The 14952-nt window shown below is 37.4% G+C and overlaps 1 protein-coding gene across 5 annotated transcripts in view; it reads right to left on the bottom strand.

The window, feature by feature from the left end:
* Positions 1-3339: 3339 nt before the first annotated feature.
* Positions 3340-14952, bottom strand: part of DHX29 (DExH-box helicase 29) — a 54156-nt gene continuing 42543 nt past the window's right edge. For 3 of the 5 annotated variants that reach the window (XM_060400423.1, XM_060400425.1, XM_060400426.1), the window contains 7 exons: positions 14106-14330; positions 12894-13030; positions 12408-12501; positions 8187-8489; positions 7300-7431; positions 5710-5806; positions 3831-4005 (listed from right to left, as the gene is read on the bottom strand). In XM_060400423.1, the coding sequence (XP_060256406.1) occupies positions 3935-4005; positions 5710-5806; positions 7300-7431; positions 8187-8489; positions 12408-12501; positions 12894-13030; positions 14106-14330 (1059 nt within the window). In that variant the 3' untranslated portion in view covers positions 3831-3934. Of the gene's footprint in view, positions 3621-3830; positions 4006-5709; positions 5807-7299; positions 7432-8186; positions 8490-12407; positions 12502-12893; positions 13031-14105; positions 14331-14952 lie in introns of those variants that run through there. The other 2 variants (XM_004016982.5, XM_060400427.1) reach the window with 1 other exon arrangement.

Raw genomic sequence — 14952 nt, 5'->3', positions numbered from 1 at the left:
GTCCATTGACGTTAGTTCCCGGAGAAGGCAATAGCACCCCACTCTAGTACTCTTGCCTGGAAAATCCCTTGGACGGAAGAGCCTGGTAGGCTGCAATCGATGGGGTCACTAGGAGTCGGACACGACTGATCGACTTCACTTTCACGCATTGGAGAAGGAAATGGCAACCCACTCCAGTGTTCTTGCCTGGAGAATCCCAGGGACAGGGGAGCCTGGTGGGCTGCCGTCTATGGGGTCGCATAGAGTTGGACACGACTGAAGCGACTTAGCAGCAGCAGCAGCATTAGTTCCACCAGCACAACTTCACAATTTCTATGTCCTTGTATTTCACGAGTTGAACTGCCTCCAGCACCCTATCTAGCTCTTTAACATTTCCATTTCTATTAATGGCATTGGAGAGGGAACCGCAGTCACATTTGACTCCTTGCTGTCAATTCACTTCTCACACTGCAAGCAGAAACCTAAAATGAGATTGTTACTATTTTTACTTTCATCTGCATGTAAAGCTTCTTTTATTCATTCATCAACAGATGCACTAGCCCCCTAGTGCCAACGTAGGTCTGAACTATGTGGGTTCACTTACAGAGATTTTTTTTCAATAAATATATTGGAAAATTTTTTGAAGTTTGTGACAATTTTAAAAACCTGCAGATGAGCCATGAAGCCTAGAAATATTTTTTTAAAAATTAAGAAAAAAGTATGTCATGAATGTATAAAATGTGTGTTAGATATAACATAGAAAAGTGAAAGTCAAAGGCATTCAGTCCTATCTGACTCTTTGTGACCCCCAAGGACTATACAGTCCATGGAATTCTCCAGGCCAGAGTACTGGAGTGGGTAGCTGGTCCCTTCTCCAGGGGATCTTCCCAACCCAGGGATCAAACCCAGGTCTCCTGCATTGCAGGCAGATTCTTTACCAGCTGAGCCACCAGGGAAGCCCTGATATAACAGAAAATATATGTTAATCAGCTGTATGGCTTCTGGGCATCAGTAGGCTAGTAGAAGTTAAGTTTTTGGGGAGTCAAAAGTTAGACACACAAATTTTTGACTGTGTGGAGGGTTGGTACCACTCTATGGATGGTCAAATATAGTCACTAAGTACCTACTCAATTCTAATCTTTTGTCCTTCAAATACAATTTTTGCCATTTAGTCTACACAAAAATATATTTGAACTTCCTAGAACTGTACAAAAAAGAGCTTCATGACCAAGATAATCATGATGGTGTGATCACTCACCTAGAGCCAGACATCCTGGAATGTGAAGTGGGCCTTAGAAAGCATCACTACAAACAAAGCTAGTGGAGGTGATGGAATTCCAGTAGAACTATTTCAAATCCTGAAAGATGATGCTGTGAAAGTGCTGCACTCAATATGCCAGCAAATTTGGAAAACTCAGCAATGGCCACAGGACTGGAAAAGGTTAGTTTTCCAATCCATTCCAATCCCAAAGAAAGGCAGTGCCAAAGAATGCTCAAACTACTGCACAACTGCACTCATCTCACACGCTAGTAAAGTAATGCTCAAAATTCTCCAAGCCAGCCTTCAGCAATACGTGAACCATGAACTTCCAGATGTTCAAGCTGGTTTTAGAAAAGGCAGAGGAACCAGAGATCAAATTGTCAACATCCACCGGATCATCGAAAAAGCAAGAGAGTTCCAGAAAAACATCGATTTCTGCTTTATTGACTATGCCAAAGCTTTTGACTATGTGGATCACAATAAACTGTGGAAAATTCTGAAAGAGATGGGAATACCAGACCACCTGACCTGCCTCTTGAGAAACCTATACACAGTTCAGGAAGCAAGAGTTAGAACTGGACATGGAACAACAGACTGGTTCCAAATAGGAAAAGAGTACGTCAAGGCTGTATACTGTCACCCTGCTTATTTAATTTAAATGCAGAGTACATCATGAGAAACGCTGGACTGGAAGAAGCACAAGCTGGAATCAAGTTGCCGGGAGAAATATTAATAACCTCAGATATGCAGATGACACCACCCTTATGGCAGAAAGTGAAGAGGAACTAAAAAGCCTCTTGAGGAAAGTGAGAGTGAAAACGTTGGCTTAAAGCTAAGAAAACTAAGATCATGGCATCTGGTCCCATCACTTCATGGCAAATAGATGGGGAAACAGTGGAAACAGTGTCAGACTTTATCTTTTTGGGCTCCAAAATCAGTGCAGATGGTGATTGCAGCCATGAAATTAAAAGACGCTTACTCCTTGGAAGGAAAGTTATGACCAACATAGACAGCATATTCAAAAGCAGAGACATTACTTTGCTGACTAAGGTCCATCTAGTCAAGGCTATGGTTTTTCCTGTGGTCAAGTACGGATGTGAGAATTGGACTGTGAAGAAAGCTGAGTGCTAAAGAATTGATGCTTTTGAACTGTGGTGTTGGAGAAGACTCTTGAGAGTCCTTTGGACTGCAAGGAGATCCAACCAGTCCATCCTAAAGGAGATCAGTCCTGGGTGTTCATTGGAAGGACTGATGCTGAAGCTGAAACTCCAATACTTTGGCCACCTTATGCGAAGAGTTGACTCACTGGAAAAGACTCTGATGCTGGGAGGGTTTGGGGGCAGGAGGGGAAGGGGACGACAGAGGATGAGATGGCTGGATGACATCACTGACTCGACGGACATGAGTTTCAGTGAACTCCAGGAGTTGGTGATGGACAGGGAGGCCTGGCGTGCTGTGATTCATGGGGTAGCAAGGAGTTGGACACGACTGAGCAACTGAACTGAACTGAACTGAAACAATCTTGACGGAAAATTCCTCAACATAATCAAGATGGAGTTTTAAAAATCGTAAGTAAAACAAAGAAAACCACTGAAAAATACCTAAGTATGCTTTAGTATCTTAAAGTTACTGACCTTATCAATCCTATTATCAGTACAAAAAAGATTCAAGAGCAGTGATATCAAAGCTTATGACTGAGGAAAACGGTGCAAATGGTGTCACCCCGGGTTGATAGCAGCATTATCCATTGCTGCCTATGCTCCTACAGTACTCTGTCTTTGTGCTTTAGTGAATGCTACTGATACAGATGGCATCTATTAATAATGTATACCTTATTTAGATTTTGACTTTTCCTATCAAGTATTAAATAACTGAAGTTGTATGTTTTTGTGAAAATTTAATTACAACTGGTTTTGGAGCTCATTTTCTCCTCTGGGAGAAAGACCTTTAGACCTTTTCCTCCTCAAGAAGGTTTGAACTCTCTAGACATCAAGGACTGATAAGAGGATGAGGTGCGTACACAGGGAATCACAGTAGTAAGTTACGATACTACAGACATAGGCTTTGCCCGTAAGGCACATGATGATGAATACCACATGGATGGTACCAAAGAATTTATTGTAAATGTAGTGGCAAATACACTGAGAATAGCTATCATTAAAAAGAAATTAGAAAATTACTCATGTTTAAAGTATGTGCTTTTTTCCACCACCTTTACATTAGGACTAGTACCAACATTTTAAGTACTGAAATACTTAATGGGATGGTCCATTTTCACATCATTTCATGACTCTCTTCAAAGCAGCTGATCATGAATTGCAGTTTCAATTATTATTCTCTGTTTTTATCAATTCGGTAATGATCTGGAGAATCTTGTCATCTGGATGGAAGAAGAAAAAACCAATGAATAAATTCAGCACTGACTAATTTTTCAGTGTATACACATGTAAACCACAGGTATATTTCATTAAAAGATTCTTTTAAATTAGAATACAGAGTTAACACCAGCAATATTCACTTACAAAACTAGAAATGCCTCTATTGTTTCTTAAAAATTCTATTCAGACAGTAAATTTCCTTTTTCACCTACCTCAAGTCTACTTTTTGACTCATCCATGTACTTCAGAATTAGCCAGGATGCCAACAGTATGGGCAAGGAATAAAGCACTCTTTATCTGTTTTTCCATGTTTAGTTCAAAGGAAATAAAAAAATTTACCAGGGAAGTGCTCTACGAGAAGTGTGGATGGCACAGTGACAGACCTCTCTGCACAACAAAGGAATCAAACACCAATTAACTGGACAAATAGACTAAATAGGGGCTACATTATTTGTTAGAGGTTTTAACAGCTGCCTCTGCTTTTAATCAGTTGGCCTGATATTGTGACTTCATAACTACTTTCTGAATAGTTGTAATTATCAGGACTCCCAAGACTGAAATTCTTATCTTATTAGACACTTCAATAAGAAAATGGTCTATGTTTCAATGACTGGAATGGAGAATTTTGATAACTGGGCCCATGGCCTGACACTCAGGCTCTTGGAGGCTATAGTGGCATTAAAAAAAAAGGAGTGAGGGAAGAAAGTTCACTGGCTGCAAGGTCAACATGACAGGTCTAGAAAGAACTATGATTTTTAGTCTGAGAACAGTATAGTAAAAGAAAATAAAAGACCAACTTCAGTTATTTCTTTTTCAAAAGCTTGGTGTCCCTTAGATCCCAACTTCTCTTACTCTAAAGTCCAGAAAGAGAGGACACTAAGGTACTTCATCCTCCCTGAAGTCAAAAATACATGCCTCATCAGAGAGCAGGTTCCACTTTTCCTGTTATGGCAAAGAGAAGCATTGAGAGCATTTTAAAATTGATTTTTTTTAATTTAAAAGTTGAGGTTCAACCTGTCCTTAATATAATGTATTTTTTGTTTGTTTTAGGCTGTGTTGTAGTATACAGAGTTCCTCAAGAGAAGAGCCCACTTCTCTTAATATGTTAAGACCTGATTTAAGTTTCCAGCAGTTCAGGAAAACTAACAGTTAAGTGCTTATTCATTCACCTTCAGTTATGGAAATTAACATAAAGTATGAGACTTCAGGGCAGTAGCACTAGACCAGTAGCTCCCCAACTTGCCTACCTACTAGAATTAATTGGGATATTTGTTACATATAATCACATTGAACAAATTGATCAATTCTTATCATTAAAAACAAGAAAATCAAACTGATGTGATGCAATGGGAAGGATATAGCACCAGCCAAAAAATATTCTTTTCCTAAAAACCAGATTCTAATCAAGTCATTAGCTATAACTACTAGTTTTCAGGAAATATAGAGAATGTGTATGTATGTTAGTTGCTCAGTCACGTCCAACTCTTTGTGACCCCCATGGACTGTAGCTCACTAGGCTCCTCTATCTGTGGAATTCTCCAGGCAAGACGACTGGAGTGGGCTGCCATGCCCTTCTCCAGGGGATCTTCCCGACCAAGGGATCAAACCCAGGTTTGCAGAAAATATAGGGAACAGAGAAACATTAAATTAAAGCATGAAGATGCAACTGCCCAAACCCTAAAGGTACGAAATTCCACCAGAAAAACAACCTAGTTTATTAAAAATAATTGCATTTAAAAATGGGGCTGGTAGTACAGGGGAAGCGTTACAGATGATGATTTGGCAAGTCTGGGAAACACTATACCAGATTACCCTGGAGGAGGGCATGGCAACCCACTCCAATATTCTTGCCTGGAGAATCCCCATGGACAGAGCAACGTGGTGGGTTATAGTCCACGGGGCCGCAGAGTTGGACATGACTGAGTAACTAAGCACAGCAAAGCACAGAGCAGACTAAGTGGCAACTCAGGTGTCCACTGCAGATTTCTGTTGAAGGATTACAGACTAACAGCTCTACATTTGGGAGACTGGTAGAGAAAACATATTGAGAACCTCAGAGAAAGTTTCTCTTTCTTAGAGTCAAACACTTACTTTCAAGAGACATCTTAGGGTTTTCAAGTTTTTTTCTTAAAACAGAATCAATGAGAACTCGTAGCTGCTTGAAAATGACAGCTATTTTAACAGGTGCCTGTTGAGAGATGACAAACTGAACGTTAATCCCAGGGAGTATGAATGCATTTAAAAAAATCAAGGTAAGCATATATGCCTTACAATGTGCTTTAACACATATTGACTTAAATATAAAATATTATGGGAAAAATAAATTACCTCCTGCAGCTAAGAGACATAAACTTCAATTTCCTTATTAAGTACCCATAAACTTGATACCTCTTTCCAGAATAAAGCAACCATTTTGCAATTATTTTCTTCTCTTGTATCAACTCTATGGGAGTGAAGACTACAGTTTCGTTTTTTTGCTTTTTGATTTTATTGCTCAAAAATGCTTCATTTTTTATTTTAGCTTTCTGACTCTGTGCTTGTGCTTTCAACATTTTCACAATGATCTTCTGCTCCTCGATAAGGAAAGCATGCTTGTTCTGTCGTGGACACATTTAGCACACATGGAAACATCACAAGCCCAGCTGATTGTGTTTTTTCATTTTAGACAACCTTATAAGAACTTTAGGTCTCACAGCATGAACTCCTTGAAGTCGGCCTGAGCACAGCCCACATGTGGATTCTGGTGCTTTCCCCACCTTCTTGGTATAAAGGTAAACAATTCCATTACCAGGGATTCGGCACAGCCTGGTTTTGTTAGAGGCTGGACCATCCTGAATGCCTCTAGATATCGTCCTCGGAAGAGGAAGAAAGAGGGCTACAGGTTTTAAAATGGAATTTTTAAAATAGCTTTACTGAGAAATAATTTATAGATCACAAAAATGTACTCACTGTGTACAACTCAACGATTTTTAATGCACTTATAGAGTTGTACAGCCATCACCACAATCCAGTTACGGAACACTGTTACCATCTCCCCCTCTTTGTGAGAAGTGCACGTATTTTTAAAACTGCCTTTAAAATTTACATCTCCAGTCTTAGACAAACAGCTATCATGGTATATCAGAGCAGAATGTATTAGAGTTGCTTAAAGTGGTCAATGTTGATAAGTTACAGAGAAATAAACTTATTGTTGGTAGCACTGGTTGGTCTAATTTTTCCAGAGGAGAATTTTAACAGTATGAATTAAATGAATTTGTGTCTTTTTATAGGTGGCATGATATAGCAGAAGGAGCACAAGTTTGAGGATCTAGGTTTAAACCTTGCTCTACCATTAACAATCCATGTAAGCTATTTAACTCTCACTCAGCTTAAGTGCCTTGTCAATAGAAAATCATCTAACAAGGTTGTTAGGGTATTAAATTAGGATGATCCATGTAAAGGTAACTACTGAAGTCCACCACATGGCAAATCGTTATTACTGACAATAAATGTAATATGCAATTAGGAATATAGTTTGATTTTAAAACTAAACATTTAAAACCATACAGGCAAGATAAAATACAGACATCTTCTATTTAAGTCAAACCATAGGAAGAAATTACGCAAACTCCAATAAAATTAAAAAAAAAATCTACCTCAATGGTATGGTAGTAAAATTTTAAGATCAGTTGTAGCATGTACCTGAAAATAGATCCAGCCATCAACAGAGATAAGGCGTTCCCGGTGCTGAACTTCTATATCACCACCAAAAAGTAAAACTGGAAAAGGGGTTATTAGGGTAGTTTCCCTCAAATACACTCGGGCATATCGTATCTGTATTAAAAAAAAAAACAAAACACTTAGCCTAAAAAAATTAAAAATTCAGTCTGTTTCATGTAAGCATTTTTCTACAATTTGCTACTATTTTAAACTGTTTTATAAAGCTACATGTCTACATTATGTTGCACAATCTCTTTTATAATAATCACAGTCACCACCTGTGTATTTATACTATTATAAGGATTTCAAACATTAATCGTAAGGCTGAATTGTATACCTTGAACATAAAGGATGAATAAGCAGTGTTATGCTAATACTGTTAAGTAATTAGTGGAAAGATAAAATTAAGTTTCAAAGTGTCTGGTTTCTACAGCAAGGTTCAGCAATGACCATTAGTCAGGAATTTGTCTTGTTTTACATGTGTAAGTTTGCTGATAAGCTGGGAGTTACTCAAGCCAATGCTTGAAATTATGGATCTTTATTAATTTAATGAGCTATGATTCAAAAGGTTGACTGTTTTAATCTACAAACATTTGCTATTAAGTTATCTTAGGTTGCATTGTGTCTCAGACTGTTGTAACATCATGTTTAGTTCTATCCCATTCCATATTCCCCTTATTTGGAGATGTGGAAAAAAGACATGTTTATATTTTTGTTGAGAAACCATGAACATCTTGATTTCAAATATGAACAAACATGAATAGCTCAGTTTAAGAATCAAATATAGTATTTGGTGGGCATCCAAATTTGTTATGACTGACTTCTAGAATAATGTCTGGAATACTGGAATTAGAGAATGAGCACTTTACCTTCTCCTGGTATAAAAGCCATCCATACATCTGCAAATCTCGATTTACTGAGGATGGATGTACTTGTGCTTTGCCTTGGGCTGTCTCCACAATGCAAGCCAATTTTTCTGTAATATCAACTGATTTTGTATAGATTATCTTCCCCACGTTGTCATACAGTCCAGCAGTAAGTACAGCTTTAAGAAGGGCAATTTCTTGGAAGGAAAGGGTCTGTGTGGCTCTGTTTCCTTCGAAGCTATTAGAAGTTGTGGATGATAAAAATCCTGCTGCTTTAACCAACTTGATTAACTCCTGCTTTACATCCTAGATTGGTTTGTTAAAAAGAGACACAATCATAATCAATTTAAAGAAGCTGCCAAACAACCTTGTACTTTGTATTACTGTTTCCTATCAAAATGGACAGGATTCCAAAAAGCTAAAAAGAGAATTACCACATGATCTAGCAATCTCACTCCCGGGCATAAATCCAGAAAAAAATGAAAAGACTAATTCAAAAAGATACATGAACTCCAATGTTCATAGATGTTTACAATAGCCAAGACATGGAAGAAACCCAAATGTCCATCAACAGACAAATGGAGAAAGATGATAATACACACACACACACACAATGGGATATTATTCAGCACAAAAAAGAATGAATTTTTGCCTTTTGCTACAAAGTGGATGGACCTGGAAGGCATTATGCTAAGTGAAATAAGTCAGACAGACAAAGAAAAATACTATATGTTATCATTTATATGTGGACTCTAAACAAAAATAAAATTAGTGAATGTAACACAAAAAAGAAACACAAACATAGAGAACACATTAGTGGCTACCAGTAGGGAGAAGGAAGGAGTGAGGGGCAAGGTAGGGGTAGGTGGCTGAGAGGTACAATCTACTATGTGTAAAATAATTAAGTTACAAGGATATGTTGCCAGCACATGGAATATACCCAATAAAACCCAATATTCTGTAGTTAACTATAATGGACTACAATCTTTAAAATTTGTGAATCACTATGTATATACCTGAAATTAATATTATAAACCAACTACATGCCAATTAAAAAACTTACGGAATTTAGCATGCTAAAATGTTTCATTTCTAACCTTATTATAAATATTAACATTTGTCAAATATTTTCCTAATCCATCATATTACTAAGTAAAACCAGCAGCATGAAGTATATACCTCTGTGCGTTCTTGTTTTGTTTTTTTAATTTTTTTGGCCACATCTCATGGAATGTGGGATCTTAGTTCCCTACTGCTGCTACTGCTAAGTCACTTCAGTCGTGTCCGACTCTGTGCGACCCATAGATGGCAGCCCACCAGGCTCCCCCGTCCCTGGGATTCTCCAGGCAAGAGTACTAGAGTGGATTGCCATTTCCTTCTCCAATGCGTGAAAGTGAAGTCGCTCAGTCGTGTCTGACCCTCAGCGACCCCATGGACTGCAGCCTTCCAGGCTCCTCCGTCCAGGGGTTTTCCAAGCAAGAGCACTGGAATGGGGTGCCATTGCCTTCTCCGTTAGTTCCCTGACCAGGGATCAAATCCATGACCCCTGCATTAGAAGCACAGAATGCCGGCCACTGGACCGCCAGGGAAGTCCTTGTGCATTATTCTTTGAATAATACTTTATTAGTTTAGCAAACTCTTTAGATTAGGCATTTCATTAATGTATCAGTTTATTTTCAAGTTTAACACAGCCAATACTTTGAAGAAATGTCTTAATATATTACTATTCCTCAAGTTCCAGAAATATATAATAAAACTTTAATAAAAGTGAAAAAAAGAAAAAAAAACCTCTGCCATTTGCAGCAATGTTGATGGACTAAACAGTATGCTTAGTGAAATAAGGCAGAGAAAGACAAATACTGTATGATATCACTTAACTGTGGAATCTAAAATAAACAAATGTATACAGCGAAACAGAAACAGACTCACAGATATAGAGAACAAAGAAGTGGCTACCACTGGAGGAAGGGAAAGGGGGAGGAGCAAGATAGGGATATGGAATTAAGAGGCACACACAAGTCTGTATAAAACAGGCCACTAGGATATATTGTACATCACAGGGAATTATAGTCAGTATTTTATAATCACTTCTAATGGAGTATAATCTAGAAAAATACTGAATCACTATGCTGTATGCCTAAAATATTATATTATAAATCAACCATACTTGAATTAACCTACGAATGTCTAATATGTGAAAGCAATAAAAATGTGCCTGAACATATTTTCATCCAGCGTATCTACTTTAACAGTAGCTCTGCTTTCAATAGGTTTACTCAGAAAGGATGGTCACATAGAGACACTGAGGAAGAATTACAGAGGACTCTGATCCTAGACTGCAAGAATCGTCTTCTCTTGTCTCTGGGAAACAATTTCCTAAAGAACTCTGACAATGTTTATTAATGGCAACCATCTAAACTTGTTGCTTAAAATCTTTTTCTACCTTTAGTAATGCCAATCAGCTAAAGTACCATAGGGAGGATGAGCACTTTTTAAAAAAAATCCAATTTTATTTATTTTTTTGCCTTTTTTTAAAAAATTGGAGGCTAATTACTTTACATGGGTTTGAGTGGACTCTGGGAGTTGGTGATGGACAGGGAGGCCTGGCGTGCTGCAGTTCATGGGGTCGTAGAGTCAGACACGACTGAGAGACTGAACTGAACTGAATTACTTTACAATATTGTGGTGGTTTTTGCCATACATTCATATGAATCAGCCATGGGTGTACATGTTTCCCCCCCAATCCTGACCCTCCCTCCCATCTCCCTCCCCGTCCCATCCCTAAGGGTCATCCCAGTGCACCAGCCCTGAGCACCTTGTCTCATGCATTGAACCTGGACTGGCGATCTATTTCACATATGATAATATACATGTTTCAGTGCTATTCTCTCAAATCATCCCACCCTTGCCTTCTCCCAGAGTCCAAAAGTCTGTTCTTTACATCTGTGTCTCTTTTGCTGTCTCACGAGTATGAGCATTTTTAAAGTAGACAGGATACAAGTGATTAAAAGATGAAGTTTACATTTAGGATTTCCTTGAGTCTTCTGGTTGGGGCTTCAATTCCAGAAGAAAAATCAGACAGACAGTTGCTGTAATACCACAAGACTGGTAAAGAACTGAAAACCCTGTAGCCTAGGGGAGGTGAAGACAAGGCTGATAGAAGGAAGGGATTGGGAGGCAAAATGAAGGTCTGGAGGAAGTGGAGGGCAGACAAAGGAGTGTTGCTTATCTCTCCATATCTTGAACCTGAGCCAGATAACCTTTTTTTTTTTTTTCAGACAACCTTTTAAAATATGAGCATAGGATAGGCGAATTATGTGAGAGGTAAGTTTATTTTTCTGAATGCTTTTATAGCACTTCTGCTCTAAACACCATTTCCCTTTAAAGTTGCACTACACTTGAAACATACCAACCAATTTTAATGTGTGGACCTTGTGTGGATCATGATTTGAACTAGCTGTAAAAGAAAAAATTATGAAAAATCAGGGATATTTACACACTGTATAGTTGACGATATAAAGGAATTATTTTTCGAGGCATGATAATGCTAAAGAAAAAAACGAGTCCTATACTTCAGAGATATATAACAACCTGACATCTGGGATTTGCTTCAAGATAATCTAGAGGGCAGACAGTGGATTAAGGGGAGTATTAGTAAACAAGATTGAGCACATGTTGATAATTATGGAAGTGAGAAATGAGTACACAGGAGTTCACTATACTATTGTCACTTTTATGTATAGTTGAAAATTTCCATAATAATTCAATGACAACTGATTTTCAGATTTGAGAAAAACTGTAGCATATCCCCAATTCAATTTCGTTTTTTTTAAAATGAGAAACTGAGACTAAATTAACCTTCTCCAAGCTTGAGCTGTTGAATAGACAACTATCCTAATTCCCAAACTAGTGTTATTTCTATGAAATCATGTTGCATCTTTGACTACTTCCTGAATATACTATGATTGTTAAACACTATTTTGGAAGCACGGAGTCTTAACCACTGAACAGCCAAGGAAGTCCCTGTTAAATACTATTCTGAATCACCGTGTAATATAGGTTACCTGCTGTGGTAAACAAAACAAAAAAATCACAAATTTATTCAGCTAATGTTTATTAAACACTTACTATGTGTCAAGCACTATCCTAGGCATTTCTTTTCCCAAAATAATCCCACTGGTCCACCATATGACCCTAAATTAAGACAGTTGCATTAAGACTTACCTCTAGGGTTAACAGTGATGTTCTATTAAGAAAGTTCTTCCGGCAATATGCTATTTCAGAACGATAGCCTCCTTCCTGCCGTGCTTTTTTCCACCTATGAAAGAAAAATGACCAAAGTTTAATGTTTCCAAACTCTCACTTTCAGAGGTACTAACCATAGCTTTAATTATATTATAATCATATAAAACAAGGAAGGGCCTTGCCTGTTTTAAGAGCTAGCCAATTTCAACTACAATATAGGTATTTTTTGCTTATGTATAACAGTACATTAATAACTTCAAATATAAGGTAATAGACACATAGTAATACAAAGTACATTGCTCTTAAATTTTAGGATTATAAAAACACAAATCTCTAAAAGATGAAGTAACTAATACTAAATTTAAACCTTTAATGTATCTTTTTAATAAAAGTCAAAGATAAATTTTTTAAATAGTAAATACCCTCAGGTTTGACCTACTGACAAAACCCAGATTATTTCTTTACCCCAGGTATGCATTGTAGATCGTCAGATGATCTGAATCTGCCATGGCCAAGGCTGATTTTGCAAGATCTGCTTCATCTTTTCGACCAATTGGTGTGGTAAAAGGAGACTTCTCTGTCATAACTGCAGCTAATGTTGCCTAACCATAAATAAACAAAAAAATTTAACCTTAAAGAGGTATACACTGAAAGCTGATTTGTATTGTAATAGAAAGCAAATCATAAAACAACTGCACTTTCAAGTTGCATGCTTCTTCTTTTGAATTTATTGTGTTCTATAATAGCTAGCATTTTCATTTTAATGTTACTTTTAGTTTCATTTATGGAATTTAAAAAATCTATCACTTACTTTTATATCATCTTTGTGAGACAGGGAAGTAATACCAACAAAATCGGGGATTTTAAAAAATGAGTATTTGTGCAAGAGACTGATAGTCTATCACACAGTTAAAAGAAATTCCTTAATCACAGATCAGAGATCTTGACTCTGAGTCTGAATTTCCATTGCCTGCAATGCTCCTTAAATAATTCTGACATAATTTGGACTATATAACAACCCATTTGTTGTTGCTGCAGCTTTTCAGATCAACTATCATGGCAGTAGATATTTCTTGGACTCAACACAATTCTGGTATATATTTCTGATACTAGAAAAAAAAAGACTAGACTAAGTCATACTCTCCCCATTTTGATTTCAAACAGGCTTATTTGTAGTCCCAGAAAAGGCTACAACTTGATAAAGTTGGAATGGCAAAGCAGGCAAGAGATTCAGAGAGAGGCAGAAAGTTTGTTAATTCTGAGATAATTTGAGAAAATGGAATTGCTGGTAATTGCTAGCTCACAGAAAACCCAGAAAAAGGGAAGGAAGTTTTGATTCTGAAGTGTGGAGTTCAAAACTCTCAATGAATCCATCTACTATTTGAATCATCTACTATATATATATATAAAAGTGGGATGTTTGATAGCAGAAGTCTACAAGCCAAAACCCTTTTACAAAATAATACCTACAATACACAAGAGTATATGGGTGAAGATATTTTCTTGTATATAAATATAAAAAGTTAAATATTAAAAAATTCTCATTAAGCATTCAGATTTCCTGGCTTTAATGTTAGTACAGACACCCTATTTAGTCAAAAAAAATTTTCCCAACTTAATACCTCCCCAACCAAAATGCTATTTACAGTGAAGAAGCAGCAGTGTTGCTTGTCTTACCACTGGATCCAGGCAGCCAAAAATGGCGCCAAAAATAAGCATCTTGCCAATCTTGACATTCACAGGCAGAGCTGCAAGGTGTTGGCCCAGTGGAGTCAGTTTAGGCTCATTTAGTTCACAAGCTCCAATTTTTCGGAGTAAATTCATTGCATTGCTGATTACTTGAAGTTGAGGAGGATCTAAAGCTTTAGAGAGGAAATCTTCAGGAGAACCAAGATTGCATTTCTGCAGGTTGAAAAAGTGATAAATTCGGATGTGATCAGAAAAAATTAAAAAAAAAAAAAGATGGTCAAACTGGAACTAAATTTAAGTAAAATTTTAAGCAAAGAGATTTTTCCAGTTGCATATTTTTAGTTTCTTCATTCCTGATCTTTATAGAACCAAAAAATCTAAGAACTGAAGGATATTATAGATCTTTCATACCAGGAAGCCTTTGGTCTAGGTCAGGACTTTTCAAGTCCAGCTCTATTGTTAGTGGGCCCAGATAATTCTTTGTTTTAGGGGACTGTGCTGTTCACTGCAGAGTGTTTAGCAGCATCCCTGGTCTTGACCCACTAGATGTCCACAGCATGGTCTCCCTCTCCCCACAGTTCTGACAGCTAAAAATGTCTCCTGACATTCCAGGCTTTCCCTGGTAAGCAGTATCATCCCCAGTTGAGAACTAGTGGTCTGGGCTATGAGTCTGTATTTTAATTTCTTAAGGTATGAGTGCCTATGGCAGATTTAAAGCACAGTGGGTTACTTACAAAATAGGAGGGAAGGGGGAGTTTATTAGAGCAGAGTAAATAAAATACTTGAAAATCTAGTGCAACAGAAGGTAAGATTAGTTTAGGTCTTCTTTTTCTTT

The sequence above is a fragment of the Ovis aries genome, chromosome 16 (genome assembly GCF_016772045.2).
Source record: "Ovis aries strain OAR_USU_Benz2616 breed Rambouillet chromosome 16, ARS-UI_Ramb_v3.0, whole genome shotgun sequence".
Lineage (NCBI taxonomy): Eukaryota > Metazoa > Chordata > Mammalia > Artiodactyla > Bovidae > Ovis > Ovis aries.
The sequence above is the reverse complement of the archived record's forward strand: the minus strand, read 5'-3'. Positions and strand labels throughout refer to the sequence as shown.